Genomic DNA, 14,421 nt, shown 5'->3' with positions numbered 1-14,421 from the left:
CAACCGCCATGGCTAGGATTCGAACAAACGACACTCTGAAAGGCGAGAGTCAGAACCAGTATATAGACCACGACGCGCCTTTATTTCTACTTTTACAGAAGTAGAAATACTTACAATTAAAACCGACAAAACCGAAAAACCAGTTATTTGAAATGGGGTCGTCACAGGATGAATACACATCGACCTACTTTTCTGTTTTATTCAACAGTAGAAGGAATATAGTTAAAAAACAACAACACAAACATAATATAAATGGAAAGCTTTACATTGATTAGAATATGAGTTGTACACTTCAAATCAAGACGGTTTTTGTTTACTCAAACCCCGAACAAAATTAAGTACACAATTTTGGTTAGTGTTTATCTTGTACAAGTGCAACGTTGATTTGAAAAATATATATATATATATATCATTTCTGCTTGACAATCCATTGTCTAACGATCCAAACTGGCAAATTGAGCAGAGAGAATAATTTTTGGCAATTCTGTTTCCCCGCCAACCGACTTCTTTATTTTTTGTTAGGATGATGGTGATTGTTTATCCCTGATGTATTATTTTTTGAATGGGGGCGTCTTACCTGCACCCCCCGAATCTCGACGCCTCTGAGTGAATGACAACGGGAAAATGACTTTGGATGAAATAATAATTTCCATATCCGATTGTTTGCACACCAACAATCGAAGAATGGGTGAATCTGAGCAGAAAATAAGATTACGACATAGCTGAAATTCCTTTCTATCTTTGTGAACTATCTTTGGCTTCACGTTCACCTGTTTGCGTTACCAGAATGATGACACAGTCTTCATAAGATGATTTTGCATTCAGTTGCAGGGTTTACGAAGTCGTTTGCCTACATATATGCATCTGCTAGTTTATTGCATAAGTACCTATTAAAAAATTGAATCAGGAATTTTATAAATTCATACACAATATAACTCATTTCGATAAAAATCGAGCTTTTGACCCCCCCCGCAATATCATTGGCATACCGATCGCCTTCAAAGGGAAAGTTCATGCTGGCGATAAGTTGGTTTTGAAAAAAAAACACATTAATGGATATTACATTGGTGAAGGTTAAATGAAGCCTCCTCAATTATCATGTTATATAAATTCCATTAATTCATTTCAACTGTAAATAAACATGTTTTACTTACAGGAGGGTTTTTTTTTTCTTTTTCAGAACTTACATTTTTTGGAATTTGTATCACACAACATACGTAGGATAGTGAGGAGCTGCTCGTCTGTGACGTCATAAAATAAAAAAAGGAATAATTAAAAACTCCGATATTATTTGACGGATCACATTCAAACCTTCATCAACATTTCTATATTTTCTACTTTCATTAAAACCAACTTATCGTCAGGGTGAGCTTTCCCTTTTTGTAAAAAAATACATTTTCAAAAGGCACTAAAATGAAAACATTCGTGCAGATCAATTCTTTACAATAATCTTCGAGTTAAAATAAAACATGTTCATGTACAGAATCTAAACATCCATTACAACGGCAAAAATAATTAATTTATTCCATCATAGGACATTCACTCATGTTTCATGTCTAACAAGCATCTAATATTTTTATTAAACAGCGAAATGAATGAGACGATCTAAACTATGGAAAGTTATCCCAGTTTTACGATAATTGTAGTAATTTATCAATCTAATTGGGCTAGGAATCGTGTATTGAATTCTAAAAAAAATCGTCTTCATTTAAATGGAGCCATTACCCAAATCGAAATCGCTGGAAGTAGACCGACTCATGCAGTTTCAAATTACACTAATATTCCGAGCACCCAAGTCTATAATGCTCGGATCTATTTCCCCTTTTTTTCATTGGGGTCTTTCACGATTTCATTTTTTTCAATTCGAATGACTTTACGATGGATGAATGAATCCATAACGGAAATTTTGATTCAATGGTGACTGTACATTTGAAGTTATAACATTCTTATTTATTCAAACTCAATTCTAATTCAAATATTTATGATTAAACGGAACCGATTGCATTATACGATTGTATTATACGTTGTCGTGAGACAACTGGTTCATTCTATACTACTCAACGATTGGCAGTGTTGCTTACGCTTTAGAAAAACAGAAATCGGCTACCTCTTTGACATTGGTACTTCAGTAATTGTTCATTAAACTATTGATAACTTTTACGAACAGATTTGTGAGAAAACTCATAGTCCAAAGACGTACACATTTGTATCTTTCCAAATGTCTGTTTATAACTTACATTTATATATCTAAAACATTTCATACAAACTTTGTGTGCGCATGCTGTGTTTCAGATTTTTTTTTGTTAGTTGATACGAAGCTTTCCACATCATGGCCCGAATGTTACTTTTTAAAATCCTGCGTACAAGTTTACTATTCAGTGTGTGTTGTTGGTAACATCCACGAATCAAAATCCAAAGGTATAAGGGAAATTATTCCCCCGTTATTCTCTTGATCGAATATATCTTGCGTATCTAGTGAGTGTGTGTATGTGTGTGGGTGGGGGGATGAAATTTTCGTAGCATTTGTATTTTCAGGGACGATATAGCCAGAATAATATTACTTGAGGTAATAAAATTAAGGCTGCGGTGCTCAACTTAGTTGTGTATATTGTGAGCGGTCTATATAATTGCATGTCAATTAAAAAAAAAATGAAAATTTGTATTCATTATCCTTCTATCATGTCTATAGAAGAGCGCCACTGCAAAAAAAAAATTCTGCAGGCCTATTCCATCATGTCCATAATGCAAGGCAAAATCAAGGCTTTGTTACGAAACTTTTTACTTCCTTATGAAAAATGGCCGTAAATTTGCACCCAGACATTATTTAGAAACTTGAATTAATAGAAGATTTCCGTGAATATCCCTGACATACAATACCATACTTTCTCCCTCTTTTCTGGTGGCATCAAACACTGTCCAAATAAGAAAAATTATCATTAACAACAGACATACCTATTTGCACATAAATTATGCATAGGCCTATATACCTCAACAATATAAATTTGAGGGGTGCGACTACTCAGGCCTGTGACAAATATCAAATTTGTAAACCCTTTTTTCATGAAAATGATCCGAGCCCTTCTTTATCTCATTAATAATAATTATTTCTCTATTTTTTCTCCCTCTCTTTCTTCTTCGGAATCATTTCTTTAATTTAAGAGAAAGTGGCAAATACGTTACTTGATTCATTGACTTTTTGATAAAATACTGATCGTGAACTATAATGTTTGTTTGATTGGTTGTCGGAGACGAAATCGAAACTGTTTTCATGTTTTTCAGGAAAACACTTCAAGGGAATACCGTGATTCCCGGGATGAACTTGATATGACATCCGGGTCCCTTCATTGCTTTGAGTGTCGCCATGAGCATGATGAATTATTGAGACATTACTTCACAAAGAAGGAATCGATATCAAATGAATACCAGCAAAAGAGAGAACTGAAAAATAAAAACACTCAAAAGCACGTCCCCTTTTCTTGTTTTCGAATATCAAATTCTCTTCTATTAACCTTGAACATGTTGACAGTAACTGCTTTAGTAAGTTTGAAAGTGAACTTACTTTCTTGGGTGTTAATAATCAAGAATTTCGTCCCGGATGCATTTCGTTTCAGAATTGGACAATTCAAGTCTTATTTCAGTTGGACATGTAAGCTCTTTAACCATAAAAAGACTAGGCTATTTTGACGCGTAAGAAGACGCGATGAAAATCTGCAGCATTAAAAAAAAAATTTTCTTCTGCGATTGTGTCATTTAAACACAATTCCACAAGAACAGGCTAATCGAAAGAGAATTCGGTGAAGATTGTCCCTTTTCATCGTTGGTGGCGTCTAATAATTCATATCCTGATCCGACCACCATTTTCATGATAAGATATCGACGGTGTCATTAAAATCACATGTTTGAGTTGACGATAAAGATTATGAGGGAGTTTTCGCTTCAACGACGCGCGACGGATCCAAGAGCACAGAAAGTACGCTGTCAAGTGCCTATCGTGACAAAGCACAGCCAAAAACGTCTTTGTCGAAAATTAGGGAATCAAAACAGCAGTCTAGCCCTGGGGTCCGTTTCATAAAACCTGTTACAATAAAAAAATGACAATGACCGTTACAAACTACTGAAATACTTCAATCTGATTGGCTGATAGTTAATTTGTTAAAGAAATCTTGCATTTGTTACAGTAACAAGTCTTTATAAAACGGGTCGCCGGACTCTGGGCAAATGACGTATTTGCAATTTTCGTCAGCTCTGAACTTAAGATAAAACCAAATTTCTAAAAAGACTTCCCAGCTTGTCTTTGTCATTGGCATTTCCGATACATTTATTGTATTCTTGACTGCGTTCCCGATGCAATTGCGAAAAATGTATATATGCTGTCAGATAATTACAGTTTTTAGTGCTGACAAGATGTATAAAAAGTTGAGGGTTCGGTCTAATTAACCAGACACAAAAGCAACTGTGGTATAGATCCCTAATAATCTTCACGCCCCACCCAAAAAAAGTACAACACCGTCTAGCGAATGGTTCAATGACCGTACCCATGTTTGTGTTCGAAGGGGGGGGGGTCTACGTAGAATGTTCTAGTGAATATTCTGAGCGAAAGAGCGAAGCGACCGAGCAAAGTCAGTTCTATTCATTCTAAACTTGGAAAGTAGGATCTGGAATACGTACACTCATTGTTTTTTGCCAGAATTTTCGATAAAATATTAGGTTTTGAAAATGGATGGAATGGTTTGTATTTTAAGAGAGGTTTCCAAATGTGGAATTAGAAAAATATATACATGCATGATATGCTCCAAGTGGAACTTTTGTGTATTAGCTCCGTCTCTCGCCTTGTGATCGGGGTCGTGTGTTCGAATCTTTCCCGCGGCCTTGTGTCTTTTGGCAAGGCGTCATACAACTCTCGATCCACTCAGGTTTTCTTGAGATATCCCACTTTTTGTTTCTTCTTAAGTTCTTGCATAATCATTATCTTGGTATTTCACATCACACAGACACACTACCACTCCCTTTTGTTTCTTCTTCTTCCCAATCTTCTACAGGATCCATACTAATATTCAATCATGTTTGTATCCTGAACACAGACTTGGCCTACCACGCACGTAACTCTATTCCACAGCTGCAAAGAGATCACACTGTAAACAGATAATTTCTTTGTATTAAAATATATTTTGTTATACATTTTTTATCACTTGGTGCGTGCGCGCGACAGAGTCTATTTGCTTTGCAAATACACCGTCGCCATAATATTTGACATTATAATTCATATTATATACATAATGGTACTTTTAGTTTGATAATAAATATAAGATAAATACTATACAGATCAATGTCATTGTATGAACATATACAAAAAATAATACATGCAATTTAGATAGCACTTTGTAGTCATTTATAAATATTCACCGAGCGAGGTGAATATAAATCGTAAAACTCATTTTCTCGAAGATTATTAAACGATTTCCAAGTTAACATAATGATGTAATTTTATCGAGTCATAGGAACTCGTATTTACAATGCTGAAGGGCAGAATAATTGTATTGTACATTTGCATTTTCCGCAATTGGTAAAATGAAAACGCCATAAATCACAATCTCAACGATTGAGAATTAAAGAGTTGAACTGTGGACCTTACATCGTGAAGAAGAAAAATAGAGCGAGACGGGGGGCTTAATCCCCTATTAAAATGCCATTGAATTTGAGCGATGCATTATGTTAAGAGTGAATTACTATCAAAATGAATGATTCTAAATCAACATCTGAAAGGGCCGAGAGTGACTAATATCTTAAAGGGACTCTTTGACACCTGAAGTTTTTAGCCAGAGTATACCGAAGTACGAATGCATGGCTAGCTAGTTTAAATCCTCTGTATTGCTTTATGTTGTATATAAAGTACTAGTTATATAACCTTTGTCATCCAGTCATAACTAACCCATGGTCACAACAGCCAATTAGAATCAAGTTTCTTTTAAAAAAATTCCTGAGTTGCAGCACCTTTCTTTTTTCATGCATTATTTTTTTTATAAGTGTATATAGTCATTTTTCAAAATTGTTTACAGTTGGCAGCAGTGGGGGAGGGGCAACACGATGTAAAGATTACGTCATTTTCGTTCAATAACTGAATAAAATAGATATTGTAATCATGATACAGTAACACGATCAGTGCAGGATAACGTGCTATACAGGGCAGGAGAGGTGGTCTTGCACAATTTCCTAAGAATTTTTGTTTCCTCTTTTTTTTTTTTTTTACTTTTTCTATCTGATTTAGATTTAAAAAAATATTCTGTTTTTGGAAAAAAAAGGAAAGCAAAATTAACAAGGCAACAATAGTCAAAACTGACTAGTTTGCCTATTCAAAATAACAACATAATATCTTTTGATACTCTTCCTTTTGACGTCTGTTTCTTATTCTTTTAAATCTCACTTCTTTAAAAATAACAAGGGTCGTTGTCGTCGGCCCCTTTGTACAACTGTCCCTGGTTGGCAGATATAAGGACTGGAAAACATATAAAGAAAATTATAGGGGAATTTTCAAGGAATGGTGAAAACACAAAATGTAATAAATGATATCAGATTGTACACCACATTGATTGTATATTCACAGAGCAATTTTCAATATGTAAGCACAGATATAAATACGAATGTATGGATCCATTCGCACTGTTTCTTTTTCAAACAATAGTTACTATTTTATTTATTACGATGGATGAAAAAAGTTAACGGTTGATTGATATAATCCTGGTTGCCTTAGCAGGTAACGATATACTGGTAGCTACATCCGTACTTTTCTTGAAAGAGAGGGATATACCAATAAAAAATATCTTGATATTTACATTTCAGCCATATACACGATAAAAGTCATTGCCTATAAAGAGTTGTCATGGCATGTTACAGTTGAATGTCATAAAACCAACTGTTACGTCAATTTGCCAAAGTGAAGAGACAAAATAAAAACTTTGTAAATATTTAGTGTAAAAAGTCATATTCATATCCTATTTGAGTAAAGATAATTATTTAAAAAAATCGTCAAATTTCGATGTTTGAATATGACGCCTGTAATTTTCCTGCGTTACAAATAAAAAGCAGCCAGGAATATAAAATCACGTAACACTTCTTTATTCTTTAGATGCAGGACCATGAAAGTAATTTATGAACCCTTATCATACATGATACCAATACTGTTAACAAAACAAGGGTATTCTATTTTTGAATACTGGATAAACAATATGAATAGTTACTTCCCGTTCCCATGGTAATAAGAACAAAAATCTTTATGTTCATGGCAAGATAAATATAATTAGGTAAGATAAAACAATATAAAAGGCAGTGTATATGACATATACAAATCCTGTTAAACCACATACTGCGAGTGACATTAGCGATACAAATATCGGATCATTTGACTGTATGTCATCCATACAACTAAGCATACATTCGTAATTCCGAAGCTTCGTTATTCCGAAGGTTCGTAAGTCTGAAGGTTCGTAAGTCCGAAAACGAAATGAGATTCGTAATTCCGAAGGTTCGTTAGTCCGAAAACAAAATGAGGTTCCTAATTCCGAAGGTTCATTAGTACGAAAAACGATCCTTAACGATCCTTATTTCGTTTTCGGACTAACGAACCTTACTCCGTTTTCGGATTATCGAACCTTCGGAATAACGCCACAAATGTTCGGATTAACGAACCCCTTTACGTTTTCGGATTAACGAACATCGAGGTATAGGCAATTTACGTGTTTCGGAATTACGAACCTTCGGAATAAAGAACCTTCGGAAATACGAAGTGTAACCACACAACTGAAACTTCTTGCTCTTGAACATAAGACATAGTTCATATTGTACAATAATGTCAACTGTATGGTATTATTCTACGGAAAATCAAAAACACAAATAAAATTGATGGTTATTATCATGATTATTGATAGTAGCTATAATGTCATGTGGCCCTGAATCAGAGAAATTCAAATTTCGATATTTTTGGTCCCAGTAAATGACACCACGAAGTACCATTTATGACATTAAAGAATTGAGGTTGTAGTATTAGAAATTTGATTTGCGATTTCTATTAATACAAGAAATTCAATTTTCATGTTTTGCAAGTTGGAAATTCGTGATATTCTAAAACGCGAGGACGTAAAGGGCTTGTCATTCCAGAATAGATGTGAATTCAACTGTCATCTCCGACTAATTTTTCATAATTATTGTGGCTGTAAGGTAGAAAACACTTGAGTTAATAACGATAAATGGATTGTCTCTAATTGAGACATACATGTAGGTAAAGACTTGAATGAAATATAAGTTGATGGTGATGACTTCCAATTAAACATTCTTGATTCTGTTGAATTACAGTCTTGTATACATCGAGGTTAAAACCGAGTTATGATTAAATGGTATCAAGAATTCAAGATAATGTTGAAATGTAAATCGTAAGCAAAAGCACAATTCAGATCAGTTTCCAAACATAGTGTTTAATACGATTCAAAATACTCTGAAGTTCCTTTTAATAATCTTTCTGGTAAGCGTCTCCTTAAACCGGCAATGTCCAATGCATATTCACACACCATTATTGCGCAGGTACAACCAAGTAGGCCTTTCGCAATTCATAAAGACAATAATAACAGTTTCAATTTGTTGTTGTAGTCACTCTCCGTCATACTGTATAGCCTAAATCTGGTGGCTCTGTTGCCGCTCTCTGATATGAATGTCTTCTGAGTCGCACAACGATGACCAAGAGTACTATTAATATTACAAGCATGAAAATAAGTGTTAAAGGTGTGCCGATTTTTACTCTTCTTTGCGCCTGAATCTCTTCATTTTTCCGTCTATCCCGATCCCCTGCATCGTTTCCTAGTCTGTCTGTGACAGTTAATACTGCTGCTAGCGATGCCGTCGTTGACGACGACGTCGCAGTTTTTGTCGTCGTTGGTTCGGATGTACTTGTAGGTTTACGAAGTATCTCAAAATTGGCATGCCGAACGGTGACAAGTTTCTCCTGGCAGAAAACCCCGCATGCCATTAAGTCGGTATCGTTGACCTGCACGTTCCTGATAGACATGTGCGAGCCGCCATCGGAAATAATGATATGGTCATCGGGCGGTGGATCGCCGCCAACTGGAAACCAGACCGCGTTACCGTTCTCGAGCGTCGTTGAACAATCGAACTCGATGTCATCACCCTCGGAGGCGATCGGCATACCGGGGTCGATGGTGATGATCTCTGGCGTAGTGGGTTGCGGACGCTCATTGACAATCAAGGGCCCGATATTGCAGTTCCTTGGGCCATTATTGTTAGCCTTGAGGCACTCATGTGATAAACATACCAAGGAGCACATGTACGTGGCACCAGTTAATTCGCGTGTAGCGATGACTGAGTGTTCGCTAAAAATCATTTCTGATCGATCTTCGATTGACGTGGTTATCACATCGATGCTTTTATTGAGTTGTCGAAACCAAATCAAATGCCAGGGAGGGATTCCTTTCTCTGATCTACACTCAAATTTTAAAGTATCGCCCTCCATCACAATAGCTTGTCTTTTACCGTTCAAGTAGCACTCTGGATAGTGCAACTCAGGTATGTACCTCACCGTAATGTCCAGAGTTGCGACAGCAACAGGACGGTTAATGCCTCGACATGTGTACTCACCGCTATCTTCACTATGCAAATATTCGATGGTAAGATTAAAAACACGACGCGCATCGTCCGAGGAATCAAGCAATATTGACATGCGTTGAACATCCGCAGCAGGGGCAAGGATATCATGTGTACTCAACCTCTCTATTCTGTACCACGACACAGTCAAGATGGTTGGATCTAACACAACACAACTCAAAGTTATGGTGTCCCCTTCGGCAGGATTGGACCCTACTACATACGTTTTGATTGCATCCCCAGCAGTAAAGTTTGTACTTGCAGAAGCTGTGGGCCAACCCATGTGGACCTTACTTACGCTCTGCACTGACGTTGATTTGAATGTCCTGTTCGGGATCGTCGTCTCTGCAGCTTCATGTGTACGATCCATGCTAGTTCTTTCATCTACCACCCCATCACCCCTCGTGGCTTCAGCGGCTACGAGTGCACTATCAGTTTCGCTGCTCAATAGGTGTTCTGGTGGCAGAGCAGTGGCCAATGGCGTTGAGTGGTCGACCAACTGAGAAGCGACGTCACTCGCAAGAAATAAAGACATCAGGATAAGACAAGGAAACAGTGTCTCCATCATGCTGCGTCACGTCGGGTTGAACAGAAACCTGAAAGATAGAAAAGGAAAACGGTACCATAAGGGTTAGGACTGGACTAACAAGACAAAAAATTCATTGCAAGAGAATGTAAATACAAAGTCAGAGTTAACAACATACTGTGACACAAAGTTGGCCTTCGCAAAAATAAAAATGGAAACTGTGGTATCTTTAATTTGATAACTGCGCCACCATTACAGTTCAAACTTCGTGGTTTCAAGTACCATGAATTCTATGGAACACGAATGTACAAGCTTTCTATATGGGTTCCACTTATTGGAAAGCTCTCCAAGATTCCTGGCAGTTCTTCGGTGAAACCCTAAATGATATGGACTTACCATTTCATCTCAGGAAACACCTAAAATCACTCATGCATGATACATTTTAACTTACACAGTCATGTTCCAACTGAATTATCACTATGAAGTTGCAATATCTGGAATTCAGCTAGAATCGTAGGTAATGCATGACACTCACTATGGAGTTAAATGATTTTGCACATTGTCCCTTCTACCTTCTGAAGCAAATACACTCTTTTTATAAAACAACAATTTCTCAAAATTCCTATCATGCGGTACGCAACGTCACCGCAACTGTACTGAAGAACGGGAGGCAGGTCTTTTTTTCGCAGTGTGTGTCAATGCGATGATAGAAGTCATGTTTCAAATACCAAAGTCAGTATTCTCTCAGACACCATAGATTTATGGCTCATGACATCCATTGTCTGACGTACTTTTCCTCCCTTGCCGATAAAAGGAAGGTTTGACTGTTATATTCTAAAGACACTCTGTAACTTTTATGCAATGTTTATAGCCTATAGCATTTTTTTATATTTAACAGCTACAGGCGGTCCCGATACGTGCTCTGTCACAAATAAGTCCCTGCTAAATCGGCTCATAATTTCAATAGCTGGGTATTGTTGTCCAAAATATCTGGGTAACTTTTAAAAAATCCTTTTGAGAGCAATGTGATTGATAGTAAATCCCCTTAACTATTAGCATCCCGATCGATCTGTACCGAGGGTACTTGTCTGGAGGAGTCTGAATCAAAACCTCGATCATGATTATTTTCTAGAGTAGATGGAACATATACAGGTACACGTACAATCTTTTGGAATCAATAAATCAGGTGTTTATTCCATTCTCCTCTATTTTTATTTTAAGCTCCCCCACTTAAGTTTGAAGTACAGTTGGACTTGGAATCAGTGGCCTAGAACACAGAGTGTCAATGACCCTTGATAAAGCTTTGCCGTGCCATCGATCTTCGTGATTGTAACGTGTTAATTTTACAGAAGCTCTTGGGCCGGCTTCATAAAGGACTTGCAACTATGGTAACTTTGCCATTATGGCAACTGCCATGGTAACAGGGCTCAGAAGCCAATCAGAATCAAGGTTTCCATGGTAGTTACCATAATGGCAAAGTTACAACAGATGTAACTCTTTATGAAACGGGCCTTTGATGATACATATCTGGTAATTATTTTTGTGAAAGACCTGCAAACTTCCTAATCTAATTTATAAATTTAATTCAATAAAAACAACACACACCAACAAAATCATTTCTAAGAATATGTTCCGTATTTGAAGGTACCAAGTTTAAAGAAAAAGAAGTAGAAACATGTCTTTGTTTAATGGACTTGATTAAACCATGGACCTGATTAAACGTCACTTGAAGTTGTGAGTGGAAGAACTGATATGTCCAGTGGCCTATAGACATGATAGATGGTACCATAACCATTATCAGTCTGGTTCAGTAATATCTGTAATAATACATTACAGTCTAGAATTCAATCATATAGAGGGACTGTATAACCTTGAACCAGAAGGATTACTGCAATACCGTGGCTGATTATTATCTAAGCTTCAATAGATTCAGTCAGTAGTGTCTGAAGCTCAGTCAACACTACCAAGGGAATTGTTTCTTATGATGTGCACAACCTCTTTCACCTTGGGATGGGGCTAGTTACGAGCCTTCATAGCATTTTATACGGTTAATGAACCAATTGAAAGCAAGAGAGGAGTCGCTTTAAAGTAAAGTACCTTTATCAGTTTTCAACACAGCGATACGTTGTGCTGCACAATCAGTCCCGGACCTGCGCCAAAATCACAGGACTCCGGAACGACAGAATCGATGACGTTTATATTCTCAATCATCTATTGGTTTGGAATTGGTTTCGTTGGTATGACTGATAGCACTACGTCAGTGATGTGAGATTTCCAAGAGTTTCACCATGGCCCGAAAGAGGAAAAGCTCTCAACTAAGAAATGTACAGTCCTATGTAAAACAATATGCTATACGAAAGACTTCACGCACTGCAGTCTTTCAAAAATGTGGAGCAAATTGCGATGCGATACCAGGAAAATTATTCCCTGAGATATATCAATTTCAGATTTCAATATATGTTTGCTTTCGATGTAATGTACAGTCTAAGATTTGATTGCAAAAATCAAGTCCATAAAAACGCAGTGTGATACAATGTTGAAGACTCGTCTTACATGTCTGATTACATCTTTCTGAAGAGTTTGGGGAAAAAGATACTGTCATCGTGTAAGTGGTTAGGGGATCTTGCTCCGGTTATTTTTAACAGGCTACTAGGCAGTTCACATTACAAATCATAAAAATATCATTCAAAAGTTTAAAACATTGACTACGAAAATGAAAGAATACTTTTTCAAAATGATGAGGTGATAGAATGGGGGCATTATTACTTGGCGTTCTATCATTGCCCGTAGGATTTCGAACCCGCTTTGAACCCCTGATGCCGTACAGTAGGGGGTGTCCGTAGAGATAGAAATAGGAATGCATGAAAAGAGTGACAATGGCTTCATGGTTTGCTTTGATGACAATCACGGCAGCAGACAGTCTCCGATCAATCACGGACAAAATATATAATAGACTGAAAGAAACGGTGGCCGAGATCAGAATCAATATAGGTCTGCTAAAGCATGTCCAGTCCAAAGCTGTTATAACTAATGCCGAGTTGAGGGTCAGAAATACAGAATGGGCTTGTGGTGAATGTGTCAGGGGATTCACTGGGATACACGAAAAGAGTTTAATCAATGACTTCCAATGACATTATTCTAAAACGGCAGTAAGAAACTTGTACTCTTTCTCTTCAACTCCCAAAATGTAATCATGATCAGATGCAAAAGACAAATTGAACTTCTTATGAAAGTGGTATAGAAAGAAACGCGAACATGATCGTTTACAGCAGGACTATTACATTATCTTCATAAGCCATGCCATTGAAATATTTTCGATAAACTATCATAATATTGTATATTAAAATAACAATCATGATCAAATATATAGCAATTTTACATTCTCCACCCAGATGGAAGGAAAAGGAAACCAATAGCTAATCATGTGTATATATACACACACACTTAAAATGTTGGGCAACATACTGTCCACTGTGTTGGGTGTATATATATATATATATATATATATATATACACACACACACACACACACACACATATATATATATATATATATATTCTGGACAATTATTTTTCAATTTAGCAAATTTATTACCCAACTCGGACAGAATTTAACCAATAGTTGTGCAAATATTATGTTGCCCAATTATGGTTAGAATTGAGCCTTTTAGCCCAAACTTTTTAAGAGTGTATATTGTGGCCGGTTATACCTTTGACGACAGGATACCAACCGCCCAAATTGCTATAATATAGGTTAGGGAGAATTGAACTAGGAAATGTATTACCCTTCAAAAGACAAAAACCTTTATTAAAGGGAAGAGGATAATCAGTTATAATTCTCATCATAGTAGAAATTAATTTATATCTGACAAGATAGGCCTATCGTTTTCGAGTGCGTATCAGTTTGTTTGGAAACAGAAAAACATGAAATGGAATGACTAAATCCCGAAAGTATAAAAAAGATGGAAATCATTTGTCAAAAACCGAGAATCTTTGAATAATAACCGTCTTGTTGAAGACCAGTGTTTTCAGGTAAATAGATGAGTTTTTAACGAATATATTGATATATATCAGGACCATGTAAAATAGAATATGCATCTGATGGAATCACATGATTGTAAGTCCATGGCAAGCCGTGTACAAACTGAAAAATAATTCATTGTAAATATCATTTCTAAATATTCTATCTCACATGAGATGAGCAAAATTGTAATTTTGTTTGGCAACATTTTGAAAGAAGGGGTACTCAT

The 14,421-nt window shown here is 36.4% G+C and overlaps 1 protein-coding gene across 4 annotated transcripts in view; it reads right to left on the bottom strand.

Annotated features, from left to right (window-relative positions):
* Window positions 1-8,618: 8,618 nt before the first annotated feature.
* Window positions 8,619-14,421, bottom strand: part of LOC121407200 (cell adhesion molecule 1-like) — a 40,534-nt gene continuing 34,731 nt past the window's right edge. For 3 of the 4 annotated variants that reach the window (XM_041598157.1, XM_041598158.1, XM_041598159.1), the window contains one exon: window positions 8,619-10,241. In XM_041598157.1, the coding sequence (XP_041454091.1) occupies window positions 8,648-10,213 (1,566 nt within the window). In that variant the 5' untranslated portion in view covers window positions 10,214-10,241 and the 3' untranslated portion in view covers window positions 8,619-8,647. Of the gene's footprint in view, window positions 10,242-10,622; window positions 10,782-14,421 lie in introns of those variants that run through there. The other variant, XM_041598160.1, reaches the window with a different exon arrangement.

This window comes from Lytechinus variegatus, chromosome 2 (genome assembly GCF_018143015.1).
Source record: "Lytechinus variegatus isolate NC3 chromosome 2, Lvar_3.0, whole genome shotgun sequence".
In the NCBI taxonomy this organism is placed as follows: domain Eukaryota; kingdom Metazoa; phylum Echinodermata; class Echinoidea; order Temnopleuroida; family Toxopneustidae; genus Lytechinus; species Lytechinus variegatus.
This window is presented reverse-complemented; position numbering and strand designations above follow the sequence as displayed.